At 48.3% G+C, this 15,621-nt stretch overlaps 2 protein-coding genes across 6 annotated transcripts in view; one reads left to right on the top strand and one right to left on the bottom strand.

Annotated features, from left to right (window-relative positions):
• The first annotated feature begins 480 nt into the window (after window positions 1–480).
• TAGLN (transgelin) lies at window positions 481–5,555 on the top strand. The gene is made up of 5 exons (XM_037057544.1): window positions 481–588; window positions 3,828–4,019; window positions 4,131–4,308; window positions 4,571–4,673; window positions 4,976–5,555. The coding sequence occupies exons 2-5, from the start codon at window positions 3,840–3,842 to the stop codon at window positions 5,118–5,120; spliced, it is 606 nt and encodes a 201-aa protein (XP_036913439.1). The 5' UTR covers window positions 481–588; window positions 3,828–3,839; the 3' UTR covers window positions 5,121–5,555.
• Window positions 5,556–5,740: 185 nt separating this feature from the next.
• Window positions 5,741–15,621, bottom strand: part of PCSK7 (proprotein convertase subtilisin/kexin type 7) — a 28,869-nt gene continuing 18,988 nt past the window's right edge. For 4 of the 5 annotated variants that reach the window (XM_037057532.1, XM_037057533.1, XM_037057534.1 and 1 more), the window contains 5 exons: window positions 9,373–9,529; window positions 8,713–8,807; window positions 7,839–7,932; window positions 7,518–7,635; window positions 5,741–7,236 (listed from right to left, as the gene is read on the bottom strand). In XM_037057532.1, coding sequence (XP_036913427.1) covers window positions 6,874–7,236; window positions 7,518–7,635; window positions 7,839–7,932; window positions 8,713–8,807; window positions 9,373–9,529 — 827 coding nt within the window. In that variant the 3' untranslated portion in view covers window positions 5,741–6,873. Of the gene's footprint in view, window positions 7,257–7,517; window positions 7,636–7,838; window positions 7,933–8,712; window positions 8,808–9,372; window positions 9,530–15,621 lie in introns of all 5 variants that reach the window. The other variant, XM_037057536.1, reaches the window with a different exon arrangement.

The raw sequence follows: 15,621 nt of genomic DNA, 5'->3' as shown, positions 1-15,621 counted from the left end.
AGTCATTCCTCAGTAAAGGTCCAAGGAGAGCTGAACGCCCTGGAGGAGCGGGTGGCTGCTTTGTCTCCTATAAACCCGGGGGATAGGCCTTTCCTCCCCACCCCATCCCCAGCTCCTTTTCTCTCCCTGGCCAGACCCTCTTGAACTTCCCCCTCCCATCAAACTCTGGGTGGGGGTTGGGGCAGAGAACAGTGACGAAGAAGCAGCCCTAAGTCCAGACAGCAGGGAAAGCCTTCGTGGTCCTGTCCATAAAAGGCTTTTCCCGCTGGTTCTCCACCAGCAGCATAGCCCCGCCCCACTCGCTCCATCTCCAAAGCACGCAGAGAATGTTTCAGGCAGGCCTGGCAGACTGCTCCAACTTGGTGTCTTTCCCCAAATATGGAGCCTGTATGGAGTCACTGGGGGGCCTGGGGGTGGGGAACGGAGCCCATTTCCTCTAACGGGGAGGGGACCGTGGGAGGAGGGGGAGGGGTGAAGCTGACATCATCACAGCAGCAGGCCTTTAAACCCCTCACCCAGACCGCGCCCATCCTGTCTGTCCACGTCCAGGCAGAACTGACTCCTTCCTGCGAGCTCTGAGGAGCCCCTGTAAGTGCTTCTTCCCCCCAGGCTTGGAGGGAAGTTGGGTTGGAACTTGACATGAGCAGTGGGTGTATTGCAGGCAGGAATGGGGCGGCCCACCCTCTCAGTCAGTGTTCATTCCTAGTCTCCAGATGAGGAGGTGGTCCCAGCAGATGGGTGGAATGGGATTGGTAGAATCTCATATTGCTCAGAAAAGGCAGCTTTGGGCCCATTGAAATGCCCGGGATGACTTGGTTGGTGAAGAGGTATTGAGGGCAGAAATTCGAACTGGAGCAAGAGGGTGCGATAGGATCAGTGTTGTTGGGTTAGACTCGGGCTCTATTCTCCATTGTCGGTCATGGAGGATGTCCAAGAAGGTGAGGAGGTGTGTGAGGACACCAGTGTTGGAGAGCAGTATCCCACTGTTGAGTCCCCAAAAGCCTGAGAAGCATGGCAGAGCCTCTGGGCAGCCCCTGAGGCAGTGGAACGGACCACCAAGCCCTTGTATTCTGGGTGGCAGGGCGCAGGGATAGGTGAGAGAGCTGGTTTTCTGGGTGTGCAGCTCTCTCCAATCACTGACAGTGGGAGGTCACCTCGCTACTGGTAGAGGAGTGGGGGATGGGCACTGCCAGAAGCTTCAACTGGTGGCTTCAGTGGCTCCCTCCGAGCTGGGCAGGCCTGGAACCCTGGTCCTTCCAGAAGGGTCTGGCTGGTTCCCCTCAGTGGTTACTATTCAAAGGGTAGCAGAGATTAGGACAGCTCTTCTCTGTCCCTGGATTTTAGACGAGCCGTGTCTCCTGCCGTCTTAGATCCACAGGTGCTCCCTCCTACTTGCTGTGTTTTATTTTGAAGAGAGAGGGGGCATGGCAATCCTGGAGAGGCCCCAGGTTCTGCTGGTTTTTTCAGGTCCCTGCTGGTAGGAGGTGCCCCCTTTGCAGCAACTCCCCCTTCTCCACAGCAGCTCCAAGCTGAGGCTGGGGAGGTCGGTGTCAGAGGCCTTGGAGGGATTTCTTGGAACTCGGCACTGTCCAGCGGCACTGTCCAGCGGCACTGTCCAGCGGCTTCTCCAGGAGGGAGCAGGGTGGGGGTGGAGGTGTGTGCATTTCATTCCCACCCCGCCCCCACCATTCTGATCAAAATTCAAATATTGTCTCTAGATTTAGAGGCTGCAGTTTTTGTGGCCTTGCCACTGTGAGCCTTGATACATGGGCTGTCTCTTCTGAGTCTCGAGACTGAGAGCTGGGGGTGAGGGGCACTCTGCTTCAGTCTGGGTGCCTGGACCCCAGGGAGATGTACCACCTTCTGGGATAGAAAGTGAAGCTGAAGTGGGGAGGAAGGAGGCAGGGGTGCAAGCAGAGCTGAAATCACTTGCTCCTGCTGCCGGGTAGGTTCTGACTACTGTGCTTTGCCCAGGAGCACTTGGGTGAGGGTGGAGCACTGCTGAGGCACAAAGTGGGGTGGGGAAGGGAGCTTGCTGTTTGTAACCAATGGGAGGGGGAGGGGGTGCTCAGAGAACCCTGTCCTCAGAGGTGGCCCTGCCCTCACTTCACAAATAAGGAGACAGACTAGGAGAGAAGTGAGTTGCCCAGCCTCTAGAATTTAGCTGAATCCATCTTATGTTCTTTCTCTCAAACTTTGTTGTCCTCTCAGGGGGCAATTTGGAGAAAGGGTAGAGGCTGGAATGGGAAGGACACTTACTGTGTTTTACCTCTCAGCCAGGGTCTGCTCTCCCAGGCCACTTTCAGGAGACCAGCCCTGGGAGGCAAAAGACTGATGTTTTGAGGAGCCCTGTGGAGGGACAGGCAGCATGTTAGGTTGTCACAGACAGTGTCTCATGGAGTGTTCACAGTCCTTTGAGGTCGATACCATCAACCTCACTGCGCAGGTGAGGAGCTCAAGCCCAGAAAAGTTGTCAGCTGTGGGGAAAGGAAGGGAAGGGTGAGTGGAGTTTGGCAGCAGGCCTGGGATGGCCATGAAGTGCTAATGTTCACTTTGCTTCCCACAGTGGAGGGTGTGGAGAGGGTCTCAACTCCCGATAAGAGAGGGAGTTGGGGGAACATGCTGACTACCTTCATCCTCAGACTAGTGTGCCTCTCTGAGGCTAGTGATGGGTTTGGCCTCATTTGGTACCTCTTTGCATGAACTCTGGACACCACCCCAGGGTGACCCCAGTGGCCAGGTTAGGTTCCTCTGGCGCAACCATACCCATATTTGCGCAGCATCCTACCTGTCTGGCCTTGCTCATGCGGTCTTCCCCTTCCATTAGTGGGGTTCTCCTGAGCAGGACCAGCCCCAGGTCCTCAGGGCAGCAGCAGCTGTTGGTCTAGACAGGCAGATTCTTGGCTCTGGGATTTCCCTGGAGAACTCTGGCTTCTTAGTTACTCAAGTTACTGCAATGGTGAGAGACTGGGCGTGAGGGGCCATCCATGGGTATACCAGTACATCTCTCTCTCTCTCTCTCATCTCATCTGGCTCCCCTGAGGAAATGCAATTTCTTGGCCAAAGGATTCACTGGATTCACTGTCTTCTAGACCTTGCCAGGGATGGATAAGTTTGAGCCTTTTTTGGCTATAGGTCAGAGTCTGAGCTGACCTGGAAAAGCATTAGAGTTTTGGAGTTCCAGCTTCTGGGCTAGAGAAAAAAAGGTGGGGAGAAGTAGGAGATGGAGGCAACTCCATAACTTGAGGTACAGCCAATAAATAAACCACCTCATGCCTAGTAGGACAGACTCCTGCTGGTTTGTTTGGGGGTGTGTGGTGGGATGCAGCCTCTCTTAGAAGGCCTCTCTAGTACCTCTATGGTCACTCTTGGCACAGAAAGAATGCTCTGGAATGAGGGTTGTTAAACTGGCTTATTGGCTAAATGGAGACTGTTGTCTGTGTAAATAAAGTTTTATTGGAACAAAGCTGTGCTCATGTATTATCTAAGGTTGCTTTTGTGGAACAATGACAGAGACCATATGGCCTTCAAAGCTTAAGATACTGCCTGGTCATTTACAGAAAAGTTCACTGAGCCCTGCTCTAGACTGCCAAAGAGCTGGTCTCCTGTTCCTCTGGTCTCCAAGTTTGGAGAGGCCCCTACGACTGAGGGGATGAGCCTGGCCCAGATGAGCAGTGCTGTGAGAACGGAATCAGGGAGCCAGGGGAGAAAGACAACGTCTAGAGTGGCTGGGCACCACAGAGCTGGATCTATCTGCCTGATGCAAGTGAAAGCAAAGCTGTTTTCTAACCCCCGATCTCTCTCTTCCCTGGCGGCTGCTGCTTAAGCTCTCCCCAAACATGGCCAACAAGGGACCTTCCTATGGCATGAGCCGTGAAGTGCAATCCAAAATTGAGAAGAAGTATGATGAGGAGCTGGAGGAGCGGCTGGTGGAATGGATTGTAGTGCAGTGTGGCCCTGATGTGGGCCGCCCGGATCGTGGGCGCCTGGGCTTCCAGGTCTGGCTGAAGAATGGAGTGGTAAGTGGCATTCTGGGAAGGGGTTTTGGGGCTGTGCCATCCTGCCAGAATTGTGGGGCAGGTACCCAGCCAAGTGCCACACTGCATTGCTGATGCCAATCTGCCCGGCAGATTCTGAGCAAGCTGGTGAACAGCCTGTATCCTGATGGCTCCAAGCCAGTGAAGGTGCCCGAGAACCCACCCTCCATGGTCTTTAAGCAGATGGAGCAGGTGGCTCAGTTCCTGAAGGCAGCTGAGGACTATGGAGTCACCAAGACCGACATGTTCCAGACTGTTGACCTCTTTGAAGGTACAGAGCAAAGGGGTGGAGGAGGCAGGTGAAGGAATGACCCCAACGATGGGTATGTATAGCAGGAATGGGCTATGCCAATGGAAGACCACGCCGTATTCACAAGGGTATACCATGGGACCTCCCTTGATTCTGGGCCTTTGATTCTGGGATAACCTTTGCCTTTGATTGGTCCTTTTTCTGAAGTGGGATCAGGCCCTGCCCTGGGAGTCTTCTTTATACAGTCCTGAAGGTTGTCTGCCCGTCCTCTTTCTTCTCACAGGCAAAGACATGGCAGCAGTGCAGAGGACCCTGATGGCTCTGGGTAGCTTGGCAGTGACCAAGAATGATGGGCACTACCGTGGAGATCCCGGCTGGTTTATGAAGTATGTGGCTACTCTACACTTGGGTCTCTGCATGAGAAGGGAGGTGGTCTTGGCTAACCTGTCAGAGTGAGTAATAGCTAGGAAGGTATGAAGGTCTCTGAGAGGGGAAATGGGTCCCTAATAGTTCTTGACTCCTCCATTTATACCCTACTGTGCTCATCCAGTCTCCCTTCCCTGAGGGACACAGTAGTCATGAATAAGAGAAGTGAAAGGGATCAGGCTAGGAAGTAACAGAGGGAAGAGAAAACAGGTGAAAAACACCCAGTCCTGGCAAGTTTTTGTCCCGATTCCTCCTCTTCTAGGAAAGCCCAGGAGCATAAGAGGGAATTCACAGACAGCCAGCTGCAGGAGGGAAAGCACGTCATTGGCTTACAAATGGGCAGCAACAGAGGAGCCTCCCAGGCTGGCATGACGGGTTACGGAAGACCTCGGCAGATCATCAGTTAGAGGATGAGGGCCAGCCCCCAGCCCCACCCTTCCCCAGCTCAATGGCTGCAGCCATCCTGCCTAGCCCACCTTACCCACACATGTGTAGTTCTTTAGCCCCAGCCAAGTTTCCAGGCTCAGAGGCTCCATCACTGAGCAAAGGGGACTGTGCTTGGGCAACTCCCCCCCACCCCCGACCCCTCAGCCTGACTTCTGACTCCAAACACTGCTCCCCAGACCTCCTCCTAGCTCCCTGGCCATCTCTACTGTCTCTCCCCATCCTGGGCTGAGCAGGGGGGGTTTGGGCTGGGGGTGGCCTGGGTGTGGGGCACGTCCACTGTCCTTGGCAGCACATGCCCATTGAAGGAGACCCAGCCCAACCTCCCTCCAATTTTTGCTGGAATATTTTGGGGGTTGAAATTCAAAATGGAAAAAAATATACATTAATCTTTTCTCGGGCCTGCCTGGCAGAGTTTGATTTGCCCTAGTCACTTCTGTGTGGTTCTGGGATATAGGAGCATGGGACAGGACCATCTGCACGGTCCTGGCCAATGTCCTCTGAAGAACCCCTTGCATTCCAGGATTCCAGGGTAGGGAGTCAGATTCTTTCAGAAGACCAGGCAGTGGAGGAGGAGAGTGGATCTTAGGGGTTGCCGGAAAGGAGGAATGACTTGACAACTTGCCTTAGCAGAGAAAAGGAGATGGGCAACAGCAGAATTGTGTGGAAGGCTTTTATTTTGGAAAAGCTCTGCAGAAAATAAATTCAATGAAAGTTGCTGTGGAAACAAAACCAAATCTTGAGTGTTAAAAACAAATACAAATCAACCAAGCAGCTCAGAAGAGGGGAGGAGGCCAAGAATGGAAAGAAAATCACAGCCTGTCAGGCAGACAGCTGGCTGCAGGTGGGTAAGGCCATTTCCCTGAGCACTTTTCAGAAGATAGGGTGGTCACAGGGCTGGGGCTGACAGTGGATGGCACGTGTCACAGTCCTGTGCAGACTCCCCTAGTGAAGCAGCACACCCCCGGGGCCCATGCCCACTCCTGGCTTTGCCAGGAGCATCGTACTGACCCTTCAGGATGAAAGGGGTGGGGTGATGGGGAAGGAGTCAGGGGTATGTTCATGGTTGGCTTCTGATGAGGAAAAATGGAGGCAGCTGCTTTTAGGGCAGTGCACCGGGCTGAGGGCCCACTGCCATACCAGTCTGTCCAAGGTCCAGGCTTAGGCAGGAAGGTGAGGGAGAGGAAAAGTCTGCTGTTTCCCTGTCCTGGGTCATTAGGACAGGCACATCCCGGGGCTCTTCCCCACCTCACCTCTGAGCTCTCTTCCCAAGTGACTCCAGCGATGTTTCTGCTGAGATGCTCTTCTGGCTGTGGCAGGCACCTTCACCTTCTCACCATGCACGCATGGGGGAGGGTCTCTCGGGCCCACCCCACTGACTTGCCCCACAGAAATGAGGATAGAGGCCTGCCCAACAGGGGATGGGGGCCAATCCCTTGTCTAAGGCCTTTTCACCCAGAGCCCCTGTTCAGCTAGAGAAAGATCCTGTGGCTGTTGTCACACAATTCTCTGGTGCCTTTCCTTTGCCACTTGTACCTTCAGAAAGCCCTGACCCTCCCTGAGCACTCAGAGGGCGCTCTTTAGACTTTGGATTTCAGATGTAAGCATCAGGAATGCCTTCTCTCCAGGGCTCCTGGGACTTTGGAGCAGCTTTCCAAGCATCCCAAAATTGGGGAAGGAAGAGCCTGTCTCATGCTGAGTCTGTCAGGCACTGTGTCAGCAAACCTGCTCCCCCTTCCCCTGCAACAGGTCTGGAGACAGGTGGTGATGAGGGCAGTCCTGGGCACTCCTGTGCTGGGACCGGCTCTGGTCCCCTTGATCCAGCAGGTCTAGGCAGAGGAGACCAGAGGCAGGGGGAGGCCCTTCATGCTCTGTCTCCACTCCATCTGGATCCTTGTTGCAAAGTGGCACTGATTCCAGTTCTGTCCCCTCCTCCCTGGCTTTTCGGCTTCTTTGGGGCCAGGGGCAGGATTCACTCCTACAAATGGAGTGAGAGGCCACGTTCCTCTGGCTCAGGTACACTTCCAGCATATAGTAAACAGTCCAGAAGATGGTAAAACAGCCGACCAGCACCAGGGTCTGGGAGGAAAGTCCACCACCTAAGTTAGGGACAGTTTCCCAAAGCCTGTAGCCTTGCTCAGCCCAGAACAGTGAGTTCTAAAAGTGTCTCTCCTACTAGGGACTGCCTCTCCCATCCCAAACCACTCACCTTACCTACATAAACACCCTCTGAGAGTTAGCTGGCAGGAGGTGCCCCAGTCTTCGCACTTCCTCTTTCCCCATCACCTGGAGCATCCCACCAAGGACCAACTTCCCTAGTACCCTCTCCCTGCCTCTAGTGTGAGTCTTAGCTCTAGTACCTTGAGGGTGTTAGGGGTAATGGTGTAACCTTCTTCCTCAGGAATTTTCAGCCCTGGGGGGCAGGGCAGAGTGAAGCCATCATGCAGGTATTGTCCACTCATGGCACCTTCTAATACTCTGGAGAAGAAAAGAAGCAGGGTGACCCTGGGGAACTTGGTACCATCTGCCCTTCCCCACCCTCCCTGCTTATAGCTGAAGAAAGGGAAGCCCCATGACAAAAAGGAGAGGGCACTCTGTGGGTTCCCAGAGAGGTAGCGTGCCCCAAGTGGCCTCCCCCATCCCCATGAGCCGCGTTCCCTCTGACATGTGTCCACACCTACCTTTGTCTCTCTCTGATGTCTGCTGCACTCCACACAGAACCATACAGGGTCAGCTGCCACTGCCGGAGGGTGCCAGCCGGGAGCATCTCATCTCCTAGGCAGCAAGTGAGGCGGTCCCTAAGCCATGCCCTCTGCTGGCCTTGCAAACAGCAGAGGCCCTGTCTGTCCACCCCACAAAGGGACCAGACCACAAGGTCTCCTGCAGGAGCTGTGTACCACTGAGCCTAGGGTTTGACAGTCTGTCTCACAGGCCCCATTCAGGGGTGGAAAGGGAAAGGTTGAAAGGTGGCATTCCAAAGCACAGAATTTTTGCCTGTATCTCTTTCATATTCTGGGGTTTCAGCAGGGATTTTGCTAGGGAAAGAAAAAAACTCCTCCTACTAAATTAAATGTTTGAAAACCACCAGTCTAGTGAATACCTAACTTGATGGGAAGCTGGGAGGGTTGGGTTCAATTTCCAGGCTCCTCACTGAAATACTGTCACCTTACAGAAGTCACTTCAAATCTCTAGGTGGGCCCGTTTCTAAAAAAATAATGATGAGAACTAGTCCTACCCTCATCTGCCTACCAGAGCTGGCCAAAGGATGGTTATATGAGAAAGGACTTGAAATGTGGTTTCAACAAGGAATCTTCATTGCTATCCTGAGGAAAAATGGATCAGCCACATCTCCAAGGATAGGAGTTGTATAAATGAACTGTTTTAGATATCAGCACCCATTTTTTGAATGAGGCTTATTTTTTGGTATCTATCCTGCTGGCCCAATGGCAATCCTATATATTACACAAGGGATAGTTTCTGTGGGGACTCAGATCCAGAGCGACCAGATAATAATCATGCAAGGCAGGGCCCTGATGGGAGGGTGGGCAGGCTCACCTACATCCCTGACAATGAGTCTGTAAGACCCTCTCGCCCTTTCCCCCCAGCATCGCACAGTGGAGAAGGTCCAATCGTCGAAGCCATTGGGATCCCTGGGGGTAAAAGAACAGAGTAGAAAACCTGAAAGGCTTGGAGAATGTTTCATGGGCTCACCCTGATGCCCAGAAACATACTTTTCTTACTGTAGTAGCCATAAAAATGTAGCAGCTGCTTTCTGAGCTACAGCCATTTGGTGGGGTGCTATGAGGGGTCCTCACATGCGGCCCCTTGCCCTGGGATCTCATGTGATGAGGGACTTACGTCGGTGTGCTAGTGGAAGAAGCAAATACGGAGCAGGCACTGCCTGGGCGGTCAGACAGATAGGTTTATTGTTACTTTCTGGGGCACTTACTAGCTCTGTGACTTACTTCCTCATTTGTGAAAGGCAGTTACAAAGGCTACTCTGCATGGTTCATATAAGAACTAGAGAAAATACATGTAAAATGCGGTGCTTAGCACATTGTGAGTCCTCACACTCAATCTGTAACAAACGGCTTACAGTTGCCAAGGCCAGCCAGTGCCATGGTGACTTAGGGCAGCATCAGTGTCCAATGCTCAATTCCTTGAAAAGGCCCTTGTTGCAAAGAGAACTCAGAAGGTACGGGCAGGTATACGTACGAGTCCATGCTGCGGGGGGCACCGATAAGGGACATCATGCCGCTGGGGCAAGAAAGTTTCAGTTCTAAGTTGCCACGTCGTGGGTGGGTGATGGACACTGTCACTGCCACGTGTTCCAGGGTCCTCAGCCCCGACATCTCCAGGTCCATCCTGCTGACTGTAGGAGGTCAGGCTGGGCGGTTGGGAAACCAGCCCCATAAACACACCCTTATTTCATCCCAGCACACCCAAGGCATATGCTCATTGAGGCCACAAAGGAAGACCCATAGCAACTCCGAATGGCACCTGGTGTGCACAAGTCAGTGGAACGCAGTGGCTGCTTCCAAGTACTTTACAATCTACTTTAGAGTCTAGTTGGGAAGACAACACCAAAGACACAGTATAAGAACCAAACTGTGGACTTCAACCACTCATTCATCCAAAAAAAATAATTTACCAAGTGTCTCCTACATTTTGGGCATGTACTAGATGCTGGGAATATAAGCTAAGGTGGACATGGTCTCTGCCTTCTACATGCAAGTGCAAAATCATACGGCTTGAGGTACACATAACTGATACTAAAACAGAGATGTGCAATGGTTTCAGCAGACAGTAGCAAGGTGCTCTGAAGAAGAAAATGAGTGTCAACTGGTCAACTGGTAGAGAGGGTGGCAAAGGGCATTCTTGAAGGGGGAATGGCAGGTACAAAGGCAGAGATGGAAATGAATAAGTTTCATACAGAATTTTTTAAAAGACTACTACAGTAAAGAAATTCAAGGAAATTATGCTGATTATAAAAAAACAAAATTAAGAGGATATAGTGTATGGTGCATTTATGTAACAGTCACATATAACACAACTGCAGAGATGGAGACCATACTTTAGGGATGGGTCAGAGGGGTGGGTGTGCCAAAGGGTGGCCCTGTTGAGACTGTCCTACATCTCCGTTGTGGTCATGGCTACACATGACAACACATGGTGAGGCTGCACACACGCACGAGTGCAGGTCCAGCTGGTGAGATACAAACAAGCTGAAAGCTCTCTGGATCTCACCAATGTCATTTTCTTGGTTTTGATATTGTACTATAATTATTTAGGACACTAACATAAACAGAAGGGTACCTGGAACTTCTCTGAACATTTCTTTGCAACCTCCTGTGAATCCAAAATTATTTCAAAATAAAAGTAGTTGAGCAAAAATGACAACAAAAAAACTCTCACAATTCTTGGTAAGATGTTGGTAGAAATCCATCTGGACTTCTGTGTATGTGTATATGTGCATGGGTATATTTTCTTTAGTTCCATCTGTAAACTCTACAAAGTCAATGTCCACCTTCTCCGAAAGTAGCACCCTGTCCTTCCACCTTCATTACTTCCTCCTTAGTCCCTTCATTGTCTTGCTCTCCAAGAAATCCATCAAGCTCCTCCTTCCAAACCAGCTCATCTCTCCAACAGCTCATCTCCACAGTTCATCTCTCCAACACTCTCTCAGTACCCTCTCAGCCTCCCTTTGCTTTCTTTTCCTCTCACAGTAACTATCTGGCAGAAGTCCAAAGCTAGATCAACCCAATTATCCCTTCTCTTGGCTAGATCCTCTTGCTTACATCTTTGCTACTACAAATGAAAAACAAGAGACAGAACAAATAAACCCTTTCTTAACTCTTCACTGCCTTCTACCTAGTGTTAAGAGTTGGGACTCTGGAAACATCCAGCCTAGGTTCAAATCCCACTCTGCCATTTACTATGAGAATTGGATTAGTTTCCTTAGCTGTAAATTGGGGTAGTAATAGTACTTACTTCATACAGTGGACAAATTAGTTAATAATCATAAAGTAATTAGAATAGTACTCAGCCCTGTTTGGTGTGGCTCAGTGGATTGAATGCTGCCCTGTCAACCAAAGGATCGCTGGTTCGATTTCCCAGTCAGGGCACATGCCTGGGTTGCAGGCCAGGACTCCAGTAGGGGGTGCGTGAGAGGCAACCACACACTGATGTTTCTCTCCCTCTTTTTCTCCCTTCCTCTCTCTAAAAATAAATAAATAAAATCTTTTAAAAAAGAACAGTACCCAGTAAATGTTAAGATTATCTAAGTATTAGATACTCCTTTTCTTTGCTGTTAAAACTTCTTGAAAAAGATATCTGTATTCACTATCTCTACTTTTTACCCTCCCATTCACCTGTGCCATTTTTTTCTATCACAACAGTTAATATACATGGTTTTTTAAAGTAAACTGGTTCTTTGAGAACTTTTGAACATACCCAATGTCGTCTGGCTTCCAAAGTTTCTGCTGATAAGTCAAAAGCTAATTTATTTGGCTTCCCTTATAAGTAAAGAGTCATTTTCCTCTTGCTGTTTTCAAAACTTTCTCCTTGTCTTTGACTTTCAGCATTTATTTATTTATTTATTTATTTATTTAGAAAGATTTTACTTATTTTTAGAGAGGGGCAGGGAGGGAGAAAGGGAGAGAAATATCAATGTGTGGTTGCCTCTGGCGCATCCCCTGCTGGAGTCCTGGCCTGCAACCCAGGCATGTACCCTGACTGGTAATCAAACCAGAGACCCTTTGGTTCACAGGCTGGTGCTCAATCCACTGAGCCACACCAGCCAGAGCAGACTTTCAGCATTTTTACAATGATGTGTCTGTGGGTCTCTTTACAATTATACAACTTGGAATTCAGTTCTTTGAGATTCCTAGATATGTAGACTGTTCTTCAGTAAATCTGGAAAGTTTTCAGTCATTATTTCTTTGACTATCTTCCTGTTCCTCTCTGTCCTTCCTTGAAAGTACTCGCATTACATGTACATTAGTTCATTTAGTGGTATCCAACGTTTCTCTAAGACTCTCTTCATTGTATTCAGTCTTTTTGCTCTCTGTTCTTCAGCTTGCATATCTATCTGTCTTCAAGCTCCCTTTTTCTTATTCTGTCAATTTGTATCTACTGTTGAGCCCCTCTAGTGAATGTTTCATTTTATTTGTTTGTTTGTTTGTTTATTTATTTATTGGGGAAAGGAAGGAGAAATAGGGAGAGAAGACATGTGCCCTGACTTGGGGAATCGAACCGGCAACCCTTTGGTTCGCAGGCCCATGCTCAATCCACTGAGCTATACCATCCAGGGCCCTTATTTTATTTTAAAGTATTTTTATTGATTATGCTATTACAGTTTCCCAATTTTTCCCCCTTTATCCCCGACTCCACCCTGCCCCCCACAACTCTCCAGCATTCCCCACCCCTCTTAGTTCATGTCCATGGGTTGTACATATAAGTTCTTTGGGTCTTCTCTTTCCTACACCAATTTTTATGTCTCCCCGTCTATATTGCACCTACTAATTATGCTGATTCTTCCCTGTACCTTTTCCCCCCATTCCTCCCTTCCCTCTCCCCACTGAACTCCCTCTGTGTGATGTCCATTTCTCTGATTCTGTTCCTGTTCTGGCTGATTGCTTAGTTTTTGTTTTCATTGTTTTTCTTTTCTTTTAGGTTAATTTATTGATAGTTATGAGTTTGTTGTCATTTTATTGTTCATATTTTTTCTTCTTTTTTCTTAGATAAGCCTCTTTAACATTTCATATAGTAAGGGCTTGGTGATGATGAACTCCTTTAATTTGACCTTATCTGAGAAGCACTTTATCTGCCCTTCCATTCTAAATTAAAACTTTGCTGGATAGAAGAATCTTGGATATAGGTCCTTGCTTTTCATGACTTCAAATACTTCTTTCCAGCCCCTTCTTGCCTGTAAGATTTCCTTTGAGAAATCAGCTGACAGCCTTATGGGAACTCCTTTGTAGGTAACTGTCTACTATTCTCTTGCTGCTTTTATGATTTTCTCTTTGTCTTTAATCTTGGGTAACTTAATGATGTGCCTTGGTGTGTTCTTCTTTGGGTCCAACTGCTTTGAGGCTCTCTGGGCTTCCTGGGCTTCCTGGAAGTCTATTTCCCTCTCCAGATTGGGGAAGTTTTGCTTCAAATAAGTTTTTGATTTCTTGCTGTTGTTCTGCTTCTGGCACTCCTATAATTTGGATATTGGAATGTTTCAGGTTGTCCCAGAGAGTCCTCAGCCTCTCTTCATTTTTTTTTTATTCTTGTTTCTTCATTCTGATACAGTTGGATGTTTATTTCTTCCTTTTGTTCCAAACCATTGCTTTGAATCCTGGTTTCCTTCTTGTCACTGTTGGTTCCCTGAATATTTTGCCTTATTTCATTTTGGGTATCTTTCATTCGTTCTTTCATTTTTTGACCAAGCTCAATCAGTTCTGTGAGCATTTTGATTACCAGGGCTTTAAATTCTCCATCAGTTAGGTTGGCAATGTCCTCAACGCTTAGTTCTGAGGTTTTGCTGTGTTCTTTCATTTGGGCCATATTTCTTTGTCTTGGCACCTCTGATAAGTTGTAAGGGGCAGGGCCTTAGGTATTCACCCAGGCAGGGCAACCTGTGGGGGAGGGACAGAGAGGGAGCAATGCAGCTGCCTGCTTGTCTCTAGCACACTTTCCAACAGACTCTTGAGTCAGACTGGAAGTATCTCTCACTGTGGCACCCCCAGCCATAGTCCACAGTCAGCTCTGAGTCTCAGTTTCCCCCTTAAGTCAGTCCCTCCTGCGCAGCTCCACCCCTCAGCCACCTCGCAGCAGTTTTTCTGAGTTGCCTTCCCCGTGGTGTCCGCCTTAACAGTCTGGTTGTTCTGGTTGATTATTTTTTAATCCCTTGGTTGTTGGAGTTCCTTGCAGTTTGATTTTCTGGTGCTTCTGGTTGTTTATTGATTTTAGATCGGTTGTTATCCTCCTTTTGGTTGTGAGAGGAAGTGAAGGGTTTCTACCTACACCTCCATCTTGGCTGGAACTCCGTGAATGTTTCATTTTAGTCATCCTTTTCAACTACAGAACTTCTACTTGGCTCATTTTTTAGAATATCTATCTTTTTATTGATATTTTTATTTGATGCAACATTCTCATCAAACCTTTCTTTACTTCTTTTTTAAAATATATTTATTTACTTATTTTTAGACAGAGGGGATGGGAAAGAGAAAGAGAGGGAGAGAAGCATCAATGTGTGGTTACCTCTCCTGTGTCCCCTACTGGGGACCTGGCCTGAGACCCAGGCATGTGCCCTGACTGGGAATCGAGCTGGCAACCCTTTGCTTCACAGGCCCGTGCTCAATCCACTGAGCTACACCAGCCAGGGTGTAGCTTTCTTTACTTCTTAATTGTGGTTTCTCACTTCTTTTTTACATGTTTATAATGGCTACTCAGTCTTTTTCTGAAAAATGCAAGATCTGGTCAATCTCACAGGCAGTGCTATCAACCAAGAGTCCCCTAGTCCTGCAAAGCTATTCTTCAAAAACGAAGGCACAACAGACAGCTCTAGATAAATAAGAACTAGAAGTTGTTGCCAGCACACTCCTTACAATATATACTAAATCAAGTTCCTTCAAATTCAAAGAAAATATGAAAGCACCAATAAATGTAATTGTGTCCTTACAGATGATAGTTTAAAGGAATAGTATTCCAGTTTCTGAACTGATTTAAGAAGCGATTACATACAATAATATGTACACAATGTACACAGGAATGTGCTGTATAAAGGAGGTCAGTGGACACAAGCCTGTCCTGGGCTGAGAAAATGGCTGCAGAAGGTAAAGTAGTCATGATGGTGTATTACTTGGTTTGCAACAACAGACATACTGTTTATAACAACACACCAAAGCAGTGGGTAAAGGAAATAGAGCTATACAGGAGTAATATGTCTGTATTTCTGGTATTAAGCTGGTACAAATCGGAAGCTGATTCTTTTGTTATGATGCATGTATTAAACCTAGAGCAACTGGTGGGGAGAAAAAGTAAACTGGTTCTGGGGTGCTTATAATATAAACAAGCAGCTCCCTACCCTGTTCCTCATCACCTTGGTCATTCACTCCCTAGAAGCAAACACTTTTTATTGCTTTTAGTGATTTTCTTCTGGGATCTACTTTCATATTCCATGTAATAAGCATGAATGGCTGTTTCATGGTTTATCAGTAAAGGCATCATTTATCTACTTTTAGTTACAGCAGGTAAGGACTTACCAGCAAGATCCCATCTTCCCCCTAACTTGCCCTTTCTTCTCCCTTCTTAAATTACATCACAACTTTTGGCTAGATCAATATTTTCTTTACCAAACCATGATCTTATAAATATATGGAATTTAGTCAAGTAGTATACAATGATTATATTTCATTCCCTGAACAATTTGTTTTTCCCTCTAGAGTTAATAACTGCCTTCTCTTTTAGTTTACT

The sequence above is a fragment of the Sturnira hondurensis genome, unplaced genomic scaffold (assembly GCF_014824575.4).
Source record: "Sturnira hondurensis isolate 20B ecotype Veracruz unplaced genomic scaffold, ASM1482457v3 Scaffold0009719, whole genome shotgun sequence".
NCBI lineage: Eukaryota > Metazoa > Chordata > Mammalia > Chiroptera > Phyllostomidae > Sturnira > Sturnira hondurensis.
This window is presented reverse-complemented; position numbering and strand designations above follow the sequence as displayed.